The following is a 19,137-nucleotide window of genomic DNA, read 5'->3' on the forward strand; positions in this document are numbered from 1 at the left end:
GACTTTTCCGCGAGCAAAGATGAACGTGTGCGGGTAAATCGGTCCATTAGTTTGACAAAAGTCACGATTTGTCTACAAGTAGATAATAATTTGTTCGCTTTGACTTGCAACCGAGACGCGGGACTGGTTTGAATTGACGATACAAAAACTTGACGCACGCTACTTCGTTTCTCTTTAACACGTTCCTACACTACTGAAAAAAAAAATTCGCTACCGTAGCTAATCACGGTTTGCTAAAAATATTTCGCTGCCGTAGCTATAAATTTCCGAACCGCAAGCAAACGGTTTGCTCTCGCACCTAATGCAATAGGCACAGCAGCAAAAATAATTAGCTGTCACAACTAAATGTTAGCTGTCCATAGTTTACAATTGAACTTTAGTTGCCACGTGCAGGTTTCAGCTACGGCAGCTACATTTTCCTTTCCGTGATACGCGAAGCTTCCTCTAAAAACCTATACAACTCTTCTCTCATGCATAACTAATACCTAATAACTCGTCTGCCTTACTTTATGCCATTTTCTGTCGTATCGCCAAAGTTGTTAGCGATTATTGTGAACAATGTTAGGTGCAAAGTAAGACGAGGATCAGGCTCGTATAAATCAGGCGACGTAAAAAGTGAAGGGCCAATGAATTCAGGTGTTGGATTATTTGATCGAATCTCACTTATCAATTTAAAATTGACCGAGAACGACGCCGCGCGATCGGTATACCACTCTTGTACATACCGCAAGTCTGAAAACAAAGTGTCAAATGCCTTTAGACACAGGCGCGTCCGCCTCTTCCGATGACTATCTCTCGGATACTTTGTAGTCGCGAAAAGATGCGATGCCACGCGGGGCATCTACGCCTCAACAAGTACATACACGCCATATCCGAATGAAAGCCGAGCTGAAGCAAGAGGGGGAAGGAGATGAGAATTGGACGATTTACGCGAGGAATAGAGGCGGCTACGATACGCCGCCGGACGGACGTGCCATGAGGGACCTGAGGCTCATTCAGTGACGTGGGAACGTGTGCAGATACCATTCATAAGTCGGCCATGTGATGCGTAGAGCGGTAAACGCCCGTATGTGAACCTATGTGAACCCCGCACGGAGTTGCCGCACATGGTCGAATCTTGCGGGGCCCCCGTCTCGCTTCCTATTGTACATTGTTATCGAAGCGGCACGCCGGGCTATCGAGAGTATTAATTATTCACAGCTGCCTCTTTCGATACAACCTTTGTTCAAAATGCATTTCCTATCGCGCCACACGCGGCGGCCTTCGCGTCGAACTGGCGTGTATTTAGATCAGGGAAAAGCTATGGGATAATAAATAATTGAATACCGAACAACGTCGACTCGACGAGCGCGAAAGAAGTGCAGCGAAGAAACGCAGAAAGTACCCGGGTCGAAATTTTGGTACTAGTTTGACACTTTTAAGGATAATTTACATTTACTTAGCTGATTTACATAGACCAGCAATAACCTACTTTGATGACATTATATTTTTTTACTCCCCCCTTGAATCTTTAATTCTAAAAATTTACTTTAGCTCCTATTTAAAAGGACCTACTTTAATTGGCAAAAGTAGAAATTTCCGACACAATCAGTTTTTAAGTAGGAGTCAATTTTGTATCTACTTGCAGTTCGACCTCCTTTACTGTCTGAGGTCCTGCTATGTAATAGAATTAAAGGTTCAACGTAGGACCAAAATTTCGACTCGGGTAATTACATATCGGTCTCGCACGCGTGTACTAGCTACGCTTACACTTGGCGCGAGACACTACCGTGTCTCGTGATCTAGGAATCATTAAAGCGCAGTTTTATTACGACTGTCGTAATTCTGAAACTGTCTCACTCTTTTTCTAGCATCGCGTAAATATGCGAACTGTATTTCATACAATGCGACCAATATTTCACGTTTATCTCCCTTGGCCGATATTCCATGTATTCTCTCTGAGAAAAACTTGCGCTTCTTTCCGATATTTTCCGGCCTTGTCGTGAGAAAAATCTAAATCACACGCGTGTAACACGCTCGAACTGATCTCGTAGCTGTCACGATCGAGAGACCGTCTTCCACCGCCCCTTCTCCCGCGATCTCTCCTTCACGGTTTTACAATGAATGCCGAGGGTGGGAGGGGGAGGACTCGTGGGAGCCTGTTTTCCGTTCTTACCTCGTTTCACCGCGTACGCGATTTCAACTCGTCATCGTTTTGTTGTCGGACAAGGAGGGAGAGCTCGAATTTCTGCCAAGATCGGAGAACGCGCCTTGGGCGATACGTCCTTGGACCCTTTTTTTTTATTTTTTTTTAAGAAAAAGTCTCTCGAAGGAGGGATTTCCAGAGGAATAAATACACGTTAAATCTCGCGGCTTATCGGGAAACGTCCTTAAGGCTTATCGACGATACGCGATACTCTGGAAAGAAGACTTTATCGATCCTCGACGGAAAATATTGTCCCATACATTAAATATCTAACGAATCTAACAGCCCGATGTAGTATTTCAACACTCAATTAATTTTTTTTCAAACCCTGCCGGAAACAATTCTACAAAATTCTACCAAAGAAAAAAATTAAATACAACTGCCAGAATCTAAGAAATTCTACGTAAATTTCCTTTCCGTGGGTGCGGAAACGCCGCTTAGTCGATTTATCCAATTTTTCCTCAGCGTTGCAATTTTCAGGGCGCTTTCTCCCCGACGAGAGGCCGCTAACAGACGATTAACATTGATAGCGCGAAATCATTAGACAGTCCGTCCTCGTGACTGGGATTTGTCGCAGCGGTGTGCCCGCGAGCTGCCGATTCATAGAGCGCCGGCGTACCTGCGGCGCACACCTGTACGCGAGCGGGACCGGGTTTATCGCCGTAACAGTCTAGGCGGCCACCTGTGCGGCCAGCAGAGATGGTCGCACAGGTGTCTTTTAAAGCGTTTCATTAATTACGAATGGGTAACCTGACGTAGGTTCTCCATATAGTTAGCCTCACCTGTTGTTTCGTCGCGGCGCTCCGCGATTAAATCCGCGCCGTTTGCTCGCGGCACGCTCGACCTCGACCCCCGAAAGCGGCGAGGGGGCGGGCATTACGTTTCCGGAGAGAGAAACGAAATTCCGCGGGGCACACGGAAGCGGGATCGTATAACGCGACGTAGGCGAACGCGAACGGGCGGGACGTTTTTACTCCCCTGGCCACGTGAGATAGAAAAAGAACGCTCGGGCCGTCTCGGCCCGTGATGCAATCGCTGCAAACGCGCTGGCGCAATAAATTCCAGCCGAGTCCGGCCGGAGATCAAGGTGACCAAAAATATATGAGAGAAATCTTATAAAATGAAAGAAAAAAAATAACGAAATTACGTGTCTAGATTAGAATTACGAGATGGCTCCCCGTAGTGCGCGTGGGACTTCAGCTCCTTCACGTCCCATTACGTTCCTGTTGCGAGAAAAGCGAATTGTCATTTTTGCTGGATCTCCTCTGCCGGGCGTTTTTGTTTTTTTTGCTCACGTTTATTCGACAAAGGCGGCGACGTTTCCGACCGGTACCGTTGATGGCCGTCTCGGGGTTTCGGGCAGTACTTTCGTAATCGTGCGACGAATGCTGACATTGCGACGCCAGGTGTCTTTCTTTCTTTAAGGAACGACCTCGTTAAAGGACACGTCGTTTCACCGATCGAAACGTTCGGTCAGCGAGGCGGCGTTGAGTCAGGTTTTTTCACAGACAGAGATTCGTCGGATCTCGCTGGACTCCAACGGACGAGAGGAGCGATCTATGAAAGTAAAAGATTTGAATTCAATTAACAAATTCACTACGTCTGTAATCGATAATATCAGCCTCTCGTTGTTGAAAGCTTATTTAAAAATGACTGGAGTAATAAATTATCCGGGCACGATTGTTGTTCAAGAAATTCAGAATTGATACAATGTTAATTAGCTCTAGTGTCTTATTAATTGTCGGTTATGATGATGATATTGCAGTAACGAGCGCAAAGAAACTTCAAGAAAATAATTAAATTGTTTTAATCGTAACTGGTGCGCGGATCAAGAATTTTGACTTATTGCCTCCTACGACAACAGATTCCAATGCGTATCTTTACGACGCTTATTTTATTTTTAATAACCTTTTGGCAATTTTTCGGATTACTAAAAAAACATAGTAAAGGTGTACAAATTCGACAATTTCTTCCTGAAAAGAGAGAACACCATTTCCGCCCCCTCCCCTCTCTCTCTCATTCGCTCTAGACTTTCTCTGTTATCAAATTGAGCTTATCGTCAATTCAATTGAACGAATGTCCATCCATGGGCAGTGTGAAACTGCAGCACGGTCGAGGAAAGAAAAATCCGAGCTTACCGGCCCAGTCACTTTCGCCTGATGATAACTTGCGTTTCTTTTAATTTATTGGTGGGAGCAAACTGAGAAAACCCCCACCTTCCAAAAATTAGTATCTTGCTAAGACGTTTTGATGCACCCCACCTTCCAAGAATTAGTATCTTGGTAAGACGTTATAGTATATGTTCTGCCTATTGTATTCTGCCTAGGTGTATATGCAGTGTTGTGCATAGATGATTTTAAAATTAGCTATATAAAGATAAGATAAAAATATATAAATTTATCTTAGATAGGATAAAGATGATTTCGTTTTGAATATATCTAGATAAAAGATAAAATTATATGATGATTCATCTAGATAATTTTCAGATAATATTTTTAAGACTTCATGTAAACACAGTAGAAAAAGTTATAAAAAAATTATAGAAAAATTTAAATTATAAAGGGGGATATAGAATATATCCAGGGGGATATAGAATATATCCAGGTTAGGTTAGGTTATATGACACACACATAAATGCATGGTCTACAACGCCATCCATATTTAAATAGTGTAACTGTTAAGTATTTTTATGTAGCCCTAAACCAAATTATCTGTACGTTATCTGAGATAATTTAGTAAAGATAACACTTTCTTTCATCTAAGATGCAGATATAGATAATACTTATTTTTATTATCTATATAAAGATAAGATAATGCTAAAATTTTATCTAGATAATCATCTATATAATTTTATTTAGATAACAGCAAACACTGTGTATATGTAACCAATTGTGTGAATTTTGAATACGAGAAACTGAACTCCATCTGGCGTGTGAAAACTGATACAACAAATACACACATGCATACGTATATATGTATATATATTCTGTTATTGTGACAAAGGACATGTGAATTCTCTCTCTCTCTCTCTCTCTCTCTCTCTCTCTCTCTCTCTCTCTCACTCACTCAATTACGAATAAATACGAATACCGAGGAGCATCGAGCGAGAGAAAAAGTATTTTACGGCGCGGGGACGCGCGATAGCCACCGGCATCGATGTGCACCCGGCTGGTATTCGCGGGATTAACCAGGCGCATTCCAAGCTCGAGGCGGGTGTTTCCGAGCCGTCGTGATGCCAGGCCGTTTCTTTGCATTCCTTTTCTTCGTCTCACCGGGTCGCAACAAGCCCGTGCGAGGCCGGATGAGTTTCGTCGTCCCTCCCACAACCACCACCGATGATATCTCTCTTTCTCTCTCTCTTATTCGTTCTAGATTTCCTCTCTTATCAAATCCACTGAGTTATTGTCAATTAAACTGAACAAAGTGTCCATCCATTGGCAGTACGACACTGCGTGATCTAGAAAAAAAAAACGGAGAATCCAAGTTTCCCATCAGCCCAGTCGCTTTTGCCTGATGATATCTTATGTCTCTTTGTCAATTTGTTGGTGTGGGCAGACATCTAAATCCCACCTTCCAAAAATTAGGAGCGACAAACACCATGTAGAAAATAATAAAATTTCACTATTTTCCTGCCTATTATAACAAATTGTGTGAACTTTGAATACGAGAAACCGTCTAACACCATCTGGAGTGTGAAAACTGATATAACTGATACATACATACGTATATTTGTACGTTCTGTTATTGTGACAAAGGACACGTGAATTCTCTCTCTCTCTCTCTCTCTCTCTCTCTCTCTCTCTCTCTCTTTCTCCTGCCAGAAATTCCTCTCCGATTTATCGTGCATCACGGTGCGGCGGCGCGTCTGTTTATCCAGTGAGATTACACGATCCTGTCGAGGACCGGCCAAGCCTAGTATTACTGGTTGGTGCTCGCATTACCAATCGGCAGCGAATTACCGCTTGCAAACGCTCTGGCATACACGAGCGATTAGAGTTAAAAGAGACTTGCGATTAGTCTTCGACGTTTCGTTATTAGTGGAGCAGCGACTTTTTTCACGCTATGAAAGTCAGAAACGCTATAAGAGCTAGAGCGATCGGAGCTTGGAAATTTATGAGAGTGTGTAAACAGGCTTAAGTACGAATCGCGAAGGTGGGACACCGTAGGCAGAGGATGCAACTGAAGATTCGCGAAAAGATTCGCAGCGATATAGCACGTACTTACGTTCGATCAACAAAAACGAAAAACGCTATAGCGGCGCGTAGTAAAAGAACGAGAGGCGAGGGAAAGGAGAGAGAGAGAGAGAGAAGAGAAAGGAGAATTTTTCTCTTTTGAGATCGAAGATGCGGAGGAGATGGAAACGGAGAAGAACAAGAAGCCGGCTGAGATGTACAGATACATTCGTACACACGGATTCAGGTGGAGGACGAAGGAAGAGAACGAGGGGGAGAGGGAGAGAGAGAGCCGAAAACGAGGAGGTAGGTGCCGGCGTTGGTATCGGGTCTTTCTTCCCTTTGCCACCTTGTTCGCCATGGCCGAACGGCGGGGGGCAGCGGAGGGGTCCACAGCGTGCGCGATCTCGTCGGCGTCGTCGTCGTCGTCGGCGGCGGCGGTGGCGGCGGTGGCGATGGTGGTAGCGTGAATTGCGGAGCGACGGGAGGCGGAGAGGGATACCCGAGGCATCGAGAGGGGACTTGGCGACAGACTGGCGGGCGCGCACCTGCACTCGCTCGGCCGCGAGAGAGCCGACAGTCAGGGGCGCACCTACCGGGGCGCAGACTCCGGCTCCTCCGCGGGAGGAGACCGACGACGGGATGAGCGGGGTGTGTGTGCGCGCGTGTGTGAGAGAGAGAAAGAGAGAGAGAGAGAGAGAGAGGGAGATACAAATCACGCAGCCGGTGCATTTCTCGTCCGCGCGGCTTATCTCCCACTGGCACTGGCGCACGGCCCGTTCCACTTTCAGAGCCCGCCCGGTCTTATTTTCCATCTTCTTTTTATCCCGCGTTCCTCCGTTCTTCTCCCTTTATCGTTTCCTCCGTGCGAAAACCGCGCTCGTACGCCCGACGGCGCGTCGCCGTCGCCGTCGTCGATATATTCTCGCGCGTTAGCGCGGAAGCTGCTTGAAAACGTCGCGTCTCTTTCGCGGATCGCACGACTTAATTAAAGCGATACCTCGCTCGAATTCGATCCCTCGTTCATTAATGACGCGAGATCCGTTTCGTTTTACCTTTTACTTTTGAGATAGTCGATCACGTAGAACGTTAAGGCTAGATACATGTAGATATAAAGCAACAAGTAGCAACGAAAAACCATGATGATATATAATTTATTAAGTTTACGTCACTCAATGCTGTTCGACAATTAGTGATGTAATTGTGGCGTCTTATAAGTAACAGCGAGAGAGAGAGAGAGAGAGAGAGAGAGAGAGAGAGAGAGAGAGAGAGAGAGAGAGAGAGAGAGAGAGGGAGAGATTTTTTAACTCACAATCAGTCTGAAATTTTTCGAACTTCCTGCATCTTGACGATTGAAATATCTTTATATCCCTTTTTGTATCCTGTGTTCACGATGAAAAATGTAAAATATTACAATGGCTACTGAAATTGCATGGATACACAAAAGTGTTCGCTTTATTGCGTAGAGCTAATTAATTTTACAAAGGCTCGAGATGTCTTCATATGAGTGGCCTGTCGGCTACGGTTTATCGTCGCCGTTAATTCCGTATCGAGTGGCATCGCTGATTCTAAAATGCGCACAATCGCGTTCACGCGCGCGTAGAAAGTCTCAAGTCGATGCTCGCCTCTGCGCGACGAGAGCTCAGGGCTGCAATTGCAATTAGCCACGATGCTTATTAATTATCCGATACACTTGGCGAATTCACGTAATTAGACGGCTGGTTTCTAGTTGCTCGTTTCTCCTTATTCTACGTAATTCCGACGTAGGCGAAGCGATCCTCCCTGCTCTTTGCACAATCCGCTTTAGGCGGAAACCTGGGTATCTACCGACGGATGAATGGAGGACACTCGAGTACGCGTGTGTCGATATACTTAATTAAATTTCAGACGCTCGTCACGAATCGCAGGAAAGTCCAGGTTCGAACTGGGATGACATCCCGAGTCAAAATTTTGGTACTATTTTGACACTTTTAAGGCTAATTTACACCTACTTAGCTGATCTGTACACCTACATAGACCAGCAATAACCCACTTTGATGACATTATATTTTTTACTCCTCCCTTGAATCTTTAATTCTAAAAATTTACTTTAGCTCCTACTTAAAAGAACTAAATGCTAAATTGGCAAAAGTAGAAATTTCCGACACTATCGGTTTTAAAGTAGGAGTCAATTGTGTAATACTTGCAGTTCGATCTTTTTTACTGTCTTAGGTCCTGCTATACAATAGAATTAAAGGTTCAACATAGGGCCAAAACTTCGACTCCGGATCCCAGCGAGAAATGATTCGTCGATCCCCTATTAGCACAATATATTGGCGCAATATTGAGAAATAATGTAAATCTACTGTTCCCAATATTGACCCAATATTGTAAGATGAACGCCTTCTCTTATTTGGCCAATAATTAGCAATATTGGTCTAATATTGTATCAATATTGATGCAATATTGGACCAATATTCTTAATATATTGTTAAATATTGGCCAATGCATTGCTAATATAACCAACACTGGACCAATATTTAGCCAATGCACTGTGCTACTAGGGTAGTAGCACAATATAGTGGCGCTACATTGGGAAATAATGTAAATCTGGTATTGCCAATATTGGTCCAATATTGTAAGATGGACGCCTTCTCTTATCTAGCCAATATGTCTTTTAGCAATATTGGTCTAATATGGTATCAATATTACATTGTTAAATATTGGCCAATGCACTTCCAATATAAATCTAATATTATAAATTATTATCGTGCGGTATTTACATTTATTCCATGACCAATATTGGTTTTACGTTGGACAATGTCGGCCAATGCATTTCTAATACAACCAACATTGGACCAACATTTAGCCAATGTTTAGCCAATGCACTGCGCTAGGATCGATGTTGAAACGATGTCGAATCGACGTCAATGTGACGGTGATCGACGAGTCATTTCTCGCTGGGACTCCTCGCAAGAAATTCTTTAAAAATGGAGAGCTTAATAGAATGAAAAGTTATAACTTGACTATCGATTTAAATATGTCGACTTACTGTACCAACGGAAAGCTTGTAATCGTCGCGCAGTTTATAGCGTTAGAAGAATTAAAGGATACGAAATTCACGGGAACACATAATTATCGGGCTATCAAGACGTACGGCCCGCCTGAAAACGGCATCTTCTCTAATTAATCGAGATTCATATCGGTCCCGTTTCGCTTATTATTGATAATTAAACATCGAGCCTCAATTTCTTATTTTACCCGTTATTTCATCCCATTTTTACGCGTTACTTTACCCATGTAAAATTTAGATAAGATCTCCGCTGCACTCTTGCCCAACGATCCATCGTGGGGTCGTTACGTCGATGAGACGTTTCTGCGGGTCTCCTTTCCGAAGACCTGCCTGTCCAGACTCCGTCCAAGGAGCCAGGAAAACCGCCACAGGTAATTGGAGAAGGCCCGAGCACGATGGGGCGATAAGGCGAGCCACGGCTTCGACGCGTGGCTCGTGGACGGTTCATGAATATGGATCGGGAAAGTAGTCGGCGAAATAAATAAGGAATGTATGCGAGTCTAGTCGCCGCGCGATTACGATGTGTACGCTCGGGATTTATCTCGGGCGCACAGTACGATTCCGCTTCTGTCCGCTTTATTGTCCGTTTATCGCGGCTCTCGTTCTCTCTTACTGCACGCTTGACCTTTTCGCACGGCGGGATATTTATAAGATTCGCGCGCCCCGCGACCGTGATTTTAACGCGAGGTCGTTATGCAAATCGCGATGAGGGCCCCTTAGCTGCGTTCGGTAACGTCACTCGAGTGTCCCGGTGTATCATTTTATCCTTCGGTGAGCAAAAAGATAGAATGATATTATACACTAGAGCACCCGGCTGATGTTTCCGAACGCAGCCCTTCGTGTTTATCGCGTTCGCTAAACATCGGATTTTACGCGCTCGCGCCGTCGATTGACAGCCGCGACTTTGTCCTCCACGTGCTTATTATCGCCAGACAAGGGGACGAGGGGACAAATTAAGACATCAAGCTCAGAATCTACGTTGAATCCCGAAATAACGACGTCGTAACTGACGATTTTGTAATTCCGTTCCATATCCTCCGCGTGTTTATCGCGCCGGGTGAAGCAAATTAAAACGTCGAAGCCTAGAATCTGTACTGGGATCTTAAATGATTACGACGTAACGGATGATTTTATAATTCTACTGGACGCATTCGCTTGAGAAATGCCTGTCGTAAAATTAGTTTCGATTTAAGAACGGTACACAACGCTTAATGTAAATAAAATTTAATTAACAACCGGAGTCGAAACTTTGGCCCTATGTTGAACCTTTAATTCTTTAGTATTTGTATAGCAGGACCTGAGACAGTAAAAGAGGTCGAACTGCAAGTACAAAATTGACTCCTACTTTAAAACCGATAGCGTCGGAAATTTCTACTTTTGTCAATTTAGCATTTAGTCCTTTTAAGTAAGAGTTAAGTAAATTTTTAGAATTAAAGATTCAAGGGAGGAGTAAAAAAATATGTCATCAAAGTAGGTTAATGCTGGTCTACGCAGGTGTAAATTATCTTTGAAAGTGTCAAAATTTCGACTCGGGAATGATTCAAATTTTGAGCCGAGATACGTCGTATTTGTCGTAAGAAGACCTATAATTTCTGATACGCCAATTCACGTTTGCGAAACGGTCGGTCATTCAATGCGAAACTAATTACAAATTCTGCGGGGGAGACATTTCGAGATCGTAGGATCTCCTTACGCAGCTCCAGGCGTGAAAATTGCAGGCGTAGAATGTAAAAGTGGCGAAAATCAATGGTCCATAACGCGAGTCGGGATTTACAAGGCGAAGCGGGAAAAAAAACGGCGTGCGATAAACATGCGGTTTTACTCGTGCGGTTTAATTTATTGCCGCCGTTGGAATTGTCACGTGTGCCTAACAGATAAGGGACACGCTCGTGCCACGAGGGATTCGTAAAAGATCAATTGTCGCCACCTCCGAGGCGCATATTTGCGGATCGACATGGCAATATATTAACAGAAAGAAACTGACGCCGGGAGATGATCACCCGTGAGAAAGAAACCTTTGGGAAAAAATACCTCGGAGAAGCTTAAAATTTTAAAGAATTTAAAGGACTCAGAGCCGTGACAGGATGGTAGTGTCTAAATATTCTATTCTAAATTTATTGCGAAAAAATATCACCCTGGCCGAGGTGATATTTTTTCGCAATAAATTTAGAATAGAATATTTAGACACTACCATCCTGTCACGGCTCTGAGTCCTTTAAATTCTTTGAAATTTGTGTTGAACACATACGAGCCTTACTAATTTATTTAATTTACTTAAAATTTTACTTTAGAAAAATAAGAAACGTGAAAAGTAAATTTAGGCACTTTAAACTTTTATTTCAGATGAACTTAAAACTTACTTTAAGAATTTAAAAGAAAGCTTTAAGGATTGTGAAAAGTATGTGATATAATTTATTATATCGCGTGCGGTTTTCTTCTTACGAGAGAAAGTGCTATGCCGCGCGGCCCTCTAGCGAGAACTTCGACTGGCGTGGCTATCTAAAAGTTACTTTAAGTATTCAAAATTACTCCAAAATTTCTTAAGTAAACTTTTAACCGATTTTCCCAAGGAAATATTCGCGGAATTATGGTGTTTTTCAAAGTTTGCCCCTTTGGATGCAAAACTTGTGACGATCATGTTAATCGTGTCATAAGACTGTGCGTATTTTACAATAAAAATTTACCGTACAATTCTGATGAAAATTAGGAAATAGAAAGAAAAACGAGGGGCAAAGAAGCTGTTCTAGGGGCGCGATCGTTCGTGGATTAATCGACGAGTTAGTAAACACACCTGGTGTCGCGTACGTGTGTACCGCGTTGCTGCCAAAGTAACTTTCGTGATATCGAAAACACTTCTCGCTCGATAATCGCTTAATCACTCTCTGACGAGTTGTGTGTCGTGTCGCGGAAAGAGTGGGAGAATGTAAACGGCACGTAGATATGGGACTGTGACGCGTATTTGTTCGAAGAACGACATTTACGTTAATGTAAATTATGTAATTTTTTAAATGGCGGTATACATTTTTTTTCGGGTGCGGAAATCAATTTCGCGATTCAGTCTGAGTTTGCAGGAACATAATTTTATAAGAACGAGGATTTTATAAAGTCCCTTGAGCTATTTAAGGATTCGAGAAAAATAAAATATTCACGAAGAATATGTGCACACATATTTTTGGGATGATAAAATGATCAACGATTCATTTAGGTACTAAAGATAATAAATGCACGATTGAAGAAAATTGTTAATTTGATCTTTTGCTAAGTGTTTCCTAAATTTCTTTTTCTCCTCCAAGTTTGTTAAATGAAATTTACGTAATCTTTCCCGAATTGGGCGACAACAATATATCGAGATAATAAAATGGGATCGGAAGATTTGGCGATGACAATCGGTGGGTCTTATTGATAACATTATCTGTACGTAATTGAGATATATCAATTTTACTATGATAAGTTTGTGTTAGTACGATTAAAAATTGTGATATATAAAACGTAATAGTTGGACGCAAACACTATTCCTGGAATCGATAAAGAATGATTTGAAAAGTGAATGCGTACTCTAGTAGTACAGTGCATTGGCTAGACATTGGCTAAATGTTGATCTAATGTTGGTTGTATTCGAAATGCATTGGGAAAACGTGCAAATTGTTCCAAATTTATTTGTATAATATTCTCTGTTAATATATGCTTATTGCGATTAAATACACATGATTGTAACTGTGTCGTGAGATAGGTGCAAAGCAGATCTTTTGTTAAGTGTCAAGAGTTGAATTTGTCAATTTTGCACGCGCGCGTACGAGAGAGAGAGAGAGAGAGAGAGAGAGAGAGAGAGAGAGAGAGAACACGTTTGTTAAAAGCCACTATATCAATGTATTCTCAAGCATGTGTGTATGGAAGTGTGTTGACGATTACAGGTCCGAGGGAACGATCGTTTCGTCTTTAGAACACGTGTGTTCTTATCAACAGTCATTTTTCTTGCGAGTTACGATAACGGTTTTGCGAAGCGTAATTTCTATCCGACGGCAGTTCTGTCTCACGGCCTCCGGCGGTCTGCCTTTGATAATTTTTTTTTACAGGTCTCCTCGCAAGACCCTGTAATACATACGCCGTACAAGTGAGATAAATGTCAAAAGAACGAAATCTATTGATTACTTCCTCGCGGATCTTTTATTTGTAACTGCCAAACGACTTTATAATAGCCGATCGAGATATCGTTAAAGATTTATGTATCTCGCCGATATTGTCCGTTTCTTCTTTCCAGTTGTTTATTATATTATCGCCAAGAGCGTATGCATGAATTATATGATGGAGAGGAAAGTCCCCCCCCCCCCAGTCAGAAATGACTGGAAAACCGACGTCGAAACGATATCGAATCGATGCATTTTTGGTTCCGTTTTCGAGCCAAGTCGAAAATGCAACCAAAAATGCATCGATATCGTTTCGACGTCGTTTTCCAGTCATTTCTGGCTGGGCCTATTATGGGATAGGCTCCTAATACAAGATAAAGGGGTTTCGTGAGACAACATGGCATTTTACCGTGTGCCGATGGCTTTAGTTTCCGCGGCTCTCATTTAGATGACGCTAGTTGAAAGTGTAATTTCATGGATGTAGGAATAACCCTACATCCATGTGTAATTTACTTTGACATCTGAAACCCTTGATGTATAACCAGGGTTGGGAAGTAACTCGTTACTTGTAACGAAGTTACAGTTACAGTTACTTCTTTTTGGTAACTCTAACTTAACTTCGTTACTTTCTCTACATTTTTTCGATAACTAGTAACTAATTTAATAGTTACATTAATAGTTACTTTATATATTTTTTCAACTTCCACAGATCGCATTAGGCCTTGCATTTGCGCATAAACGCCTTTATTGCCGCTTTATAATTCAGATGCAGATTCGATATTTTTATTTCTATTGCAAGGGAGTAACTGCAAAGTAACGATTCGTTACTTTTCGAGTAACTGTAACTGTAACGCGTTACTTTTCAGAATTGGTAACTTGTAACTGTAACTAGTTACATTGTTAGCGAAGAAACTGTAACTGTAACTAGTTACTTTTATAAAGTAACTTTCCCAACCCTGTGTATAACTATATGGACTGCCAGTTACCTCCATTGTCTTATTGATGAGTTTGTTGGCTCCTGGGTCCATCCGGATCCAATACGGCCACATCAAACCAATAGTCGTAAGCCAGTTATCTCCACTTTTTCTATTCTAACAGTCTGTCTGTTTTACCGACAACGCGAAAGTTATGTATGTGTGCGTATATGTATGTTACATAAAAAAGAAAGAGAGAGCAATAATACGATACATCTTTCCTTGTCTACTAGATTGCAGCGCCATCTTATCATCATGCAGTGCTCTACTTATCATTCTACAGCTGTATTTGCATGATTTATAAATTTTTCTCTAACCCTATCTTTTTTTTCTAAACTTTTAATCTTACAATTAGTTCCAAGTACACAATATTGTTCTTGTATGTTGTCTCTAGGTTTCTCCGGTCTCATTTTGCAGATATAAACTACATATAGAATTTTTGTATAAGCATGCAAGGGATACGTTCTGCCATGGTGGAAATACATAAGGTGTGCTCTTGCGCATCGTTTTGAACAGCCAATGAGAAGTTGCTCCCAACGGTGTCCATATTGTGGCGGTTAAATCAAATCGAGCGTTCTATAAGCAGTTATAAAGTCATATATCTAGTGCATTTATTGTGTGGAAATATAAAGAGCAAAGAGTAATATGTATTTTATACGTTTTCGCGCAACGATTATTTTTAATTTCAGTTTCCATATATATTTATTGACAAAGTATATTTTTTAAATGTAGGAGTCTGGTGTCCATTCTATGGGTTGCTATAGCAACCCATAAATATAGACAATATAGACACCGTTGCAGATTCCCAGGTATCGATATATCGACTTAAAATGGAGACGCTTGGGAGCTGCGCAGAACCGGACGAAAATTGGTATCGGTAACGAGCACAACTTATGTATTTCCACCATGCGTTCTGCGAATATAACAAATGCGATGCGATTTCAACTGATATTCGGCAATTCACGTCATATGTCAAAATTTCCTTACATCTTTTACCTCGTCTCGCGTGACTGCCAGAATATTCGTCAAAATTCTTTTTGCGATGTCGAGCTTCATAGTTGCAATATGATTTCGATTACGAAGCCCGAGCTCAAGATACTAGATAAAAATAAATTACACGTGTCACGAAGGCCAGGATGCACCGCGTGGCTGTTTCTCGCCCGTAAGAGACGACTTATGAAATTTATCGATTAACATGTCTTCGAGTCTAGCGTGTAAAATATTTTTTATTTTCAATCAACAGCTGTATAAAATACGTAGTGTACTTTCCTTTTTTTTCATATTCATTTAATATCTCCTGTGTCTTAATCGGTATTTTTAGAGCTATTAAAGCAGAAACATATGTACAAATCTCTCCATCTTCTAACTATACTTTTATTTTTCATGTGTGTTGTATAACTAACCCACCCAGTGCTTAGTTATGGATACGTACCGCGAGAATAATTATTTTTAACATTTATTACACAAAGCAAGGTCTTTATGTATTCCAGTGTCGGCGATAATCTTCATTGGAATATTCAGCCACTTGACTAGCAATGTGTACTTTCTGATTATCTTGCTTCTGGGTGAGATTATGTTCGGATTGGACACTCTTGGAGAATGGGAGGACCTAATTTTGTACAAGAACGAGAACAAAGCGGTCGTCGAACGATCCGTTTGGAGCGATAAACTGTGCCCAGGTGGCTCGGGCGAATCCTCCTTAATGAGACTCACCGACATCCGACACGTAGGAGTCTCCACCACGATGGGTCTATTTATCCTCCAAAGGAACGGGAAGATAATCGCTCTCAACATGAAAGGATTGACGAGAAAGGAGGTGCAAGACTTGAGGAAAGAAATCAGCCACTTCCTAAACATGAGCCGACTCAAGTATCTCGATCATTCTCTGGTCGATCCTTCGGACCGATTGTTACTTCCTTCCGATTCCGAGGAATACTTGCAACACTTGCCGAGATCGTGTCTGTCCATGTCCAACGAGTTTACCGCCTCGGACAATGTTTTGGGCGGTACTTTAGGCAGGACGTGCTGTCAGGTGCAGGAGAACTTGAGTTATCCGAGCTTGATGCATGGAACGCAGCTCAACAGTTATCAAGTGGCGAACTTGAGAAGGAGTCCTTATACGGAAAATTCAACGCGTTTCAATTACGTCAAGCATACCAGGAACACTTCCGCAATTTCCACATCTCGCGATTTACCTAAGCCTCGTAAAGAATGTATTTAATCGAACGCTATCCGTCTACGTTGTGCGTACCCTCGAGATCACTGACGTTGTAACTGATTCACGAGTAGAAATAAATTTGTGTAGCTGAGCAAAATCTTATTCATTTATTCTACGCTGCAATAATTTATTGCTAAGTAACAACAGTTTGAAAATATTAAAAAGGATATACTGAAACATGATTCATCGCTCATCATCAACAATATGGACAATATATATTACTGTATAACGTCTAATAATCCTACTCTATCGATCGTCATAACAATTACATAAAACCTTTTTATACATCTCGTTCATTGAACAAGTTGCTTACAGGCGGTTTCGATATCTGGATATTGATATTGAAATCCTAGCTCTGTGACACGCTTCGGTGTAACTTTTTGCCCCTCCAACATCATCTAAATCAAATATCAAATTATTGACCTGCCAAGCTTGTTAAGTATATGATGTACTCACCTTAGCTCGTTCTCCACTGAATAATATTTGCAAAAGGAAAGCTGGAAGAGGTATGAACGCGGGTCTTCTCATTGCCGCTGCAAACGCTTTCGTAAACTCCTCATTTGTTACAAGCTGTTAACAAAGCGTATATACAATTACATCTCAATTGCAATTCAATTGGAGAACAGTTGTACAAAGTCGTTAATATTACCTGAGGTGCTACTCCATTTAGTATACCACGTACATTGCTATTTTTAAGCGCAAATATAAACATGCAAACTAAGTCGGTGACGTGTATCCAGGGCATGTATTGGTTCCCGCTTCCTATCGGCCCACCGAGGCAGAAAAAGAACGGCAAGTAGACTTGCTTGATCATGCCGCCGTCTCTTCCCAACACCACTCCAGATCTTATCGTCACTTGCCTAATGTTGCTGTCCTTCGGCAGTTTTGCCGCTTCCTCCCAGTCGTGACAAAGTTCTAGCAAAAATTAGTAATTAATTCGCGGATATACATAATACGTATTTATGTGAGAAAACAAGATTCTACTTGATAGAAAATCGTATGATTCGCATTTGCTCTCCTCAGTGTATACGGCGCTGTTGGGTTTGTAGTACGCGACTCCCGATATAGTCGCGAAGACCGTGGCCTTGGTATTCTGTATAGAATCTGCTAGAGCCTTGGTTGTCTTCACCCGGCTGTTCCTGACGTTCTGCTTGAAGCCAGGTGACCATCTCTGCTTGGGATCCAGCACGTTCTGCCCAGCGACGTTGATGACGGCCGACGTGTTCTCCGGTAGGCCGTAGCGTTCTAAATCATTCTACAGATTTTACAACAGCTATAATCGGTTTGACTCTTACTGAACGGCACGCAAGCTCGTCTCTTATCTGATCTACCCATGATATCCTGTTCGGTCCTGGCATTCGAGAGATACATGTACAGGAGAAGCCCTCGTGGGTCAGTGACTTTATTAACTGTGACCCTACGAAGCCGGTACCACCGCCTGAAAATATTATGCAACGATACTCTTAATAAACTTACGCAACAATTAGTGACATAAATTTCTCACTTGCTGAAATGTGATGAATCAATTTGCAAGAATGCTTACCTATCACTACGTGCTTCAGAGCCATGTTCGTAAGTAGCGGTGGCAAGTTGCTTCCGTGCCAAGTTATTTTAAGAATTCGCGAAGCTATACCGGCTGCAACGACGTGAGAACGCGGTTTACAATGTTACTGCAAGAATGAACTCTTTCGACCATGAGACATGGCATATAAATGTCACATATTTACATAACAGAAAGTTTTAGGGCATTGTATTTTTATTTGTAATCTAATGTACTGTTAAACTCATAAACTTTTCCCATGCCATCTCTCTTACGGAAATACGGAGCCGTATTATTCTCATGGAGCAACGAACTTACAGGAGGGAGCAAGAAGGAGCGTAACAAGACGAAAGGTCGTGACGGACGGAAGGGGCGAAAGAAAGGCTGCGTTTTCACTGAGCGCGTCATGCGTGGTCTACAATGCAAGTCGCAGAGTCGAAGGCTGATGGCAGACAACTATCCGTGACTACGTTTCCACCGAGGGTCAGAGTCGGGCTAGAGTCGGGTCAGAATCGGGTTGGGGTGAGCGTTTTTGCGGTGGAAACACCAAACCCCAACCCGATTCTGACCCGGTTTGGTGTTTCCACCGCAAAAACGCTCACCCCAACCCTAGAGCTACTAGATAAAGGGGAGCTGACTCGTCCGCCATCTTGGAGCCCAAACGTTTGACTTCGACAAATGCATTTCGGCACAAGATATGAATTTCTTGTTCTAAATTTATTGTTAATAAAATCCAAATTACGTTTTTGTTTTTGGAAAGCTATATTTTTAATTAATTATTAAAGCTATATTATTAATTTAATTTGTAAATAAATAAAAATATAGCTTTCCAAAAACAAAGACGTAATTTGAATTTTATTAACAATTAATTT

General features: G+C 42.0%; 2 protein-coding genes and 1 long non-coding RNA gene across 5 annotated transcripts; 1 reads left to right on the forward strand and 2 right to left on the reverse strand.

Annotated features, from left to right (window-relative positions):
- Nucleotides 1–2,592: 2,592 nt before the first annotated feature.
- LOC105559294 lies at nucleotides 2,593–14,593 on the reverse strand. The gene is made up of 3 exons (XR_001008732.1): nucleotides 14,520–14,593; nucleotides 3,481–3,742; nucleotides 2,593–3,408 (listed from the first exon to the last, which is right to left on the reverse strand). It is a non-coding gene; the product is annotated as an uncharacterized LOC105559294 (long non-coding RNA).
- Nucleotides 5,837–16,818, forward strand: LOC105559293. 2 transcript variants are annotated; one of them, XM_012007477.1, is made up of 2 exons: nucleotides 5,837–6,663; nucleotides 15,998–16,818. In XM_012007477.1, exons 1-2 carry the CDS (start codon nucleotides 6,540–6,542, stop codon nucleotides 16,726–16,728), a joined length of 855 nt encoding a protein of 284 aa, XP_011862867.1. In that variant the 5' UTR covers nucleotides 5,837–6,539; the 3' UTR covers nucleotides 16,729–16,818. The 2 variants fall into 2 exon arrangements, with proteins under 2 accessions (XP_011862867.1, XP_011862866.1); XM_012007476.1 differs by lacking the exon at nucleotides 5,837–6,663 and adding an exon at nucleotides 15,393–15,669.
- Nucleotides 16,813–18,687, reverse strand: LOC105559292 (epimerase family protein SDR39U1). Of its 2 annotated transcripts, XM_012007474.1 has the most exons (6): nucleotides 18,269–18,687; nucleotides 18,057–18,163; nucleotides 17,710–17,980; nucleotides 17,375–17,640; nucleotides 17,182–17,295; nucleotides 16,813–17,123 (listed from the first exon to the last, which is right to left on the reverse strand). In XM_012007474.1, exons 1-6 carry the CDS (start codon nucleotides 18,291–18,293, stop codon nucleotides 17,019–17,021), a joined length of 888 nt encoding a protein of 295 aa, XP_011862864.1. In that variant the 5' UTR covers nucleotides 18,294–18,687; the 3' UTR covers nucleotides 16,813–17,018. The 2 variants fall into 2 exon arrangements, with proteins under 2 accessions (XP_011862864.1, XP_011862865.1); XM_012007475.1 differs by lacking the exon at nucleotides 18,269–18,687 and having other exon boundaries at nucleotides 17,710–17,970; nucleotides 18,057–18,134.
- Between the last annotated feature and the right edge of the window lie 450 nt (nucleotides 18,688–19,137).

The sequence above is a fragment of the Vollenhovia emeryi genome, unplaced genomic scaffold (genome assembly GCF_000949405.1).
Source record: "Vollenhovia emeryi isolate VEMERY1.0 unplaced genomic scaffold, V.emery_V1.0 DF939282.1, whole genome shotgun sequence".
NCBI classification, from domain to species: domain Eukaryota; kingdom Metazoa; phylum Arthropoda; class Insecta; order Hymenoptera; family Formicidae; genus Vollenhovia; species Vollenhovia emeryi.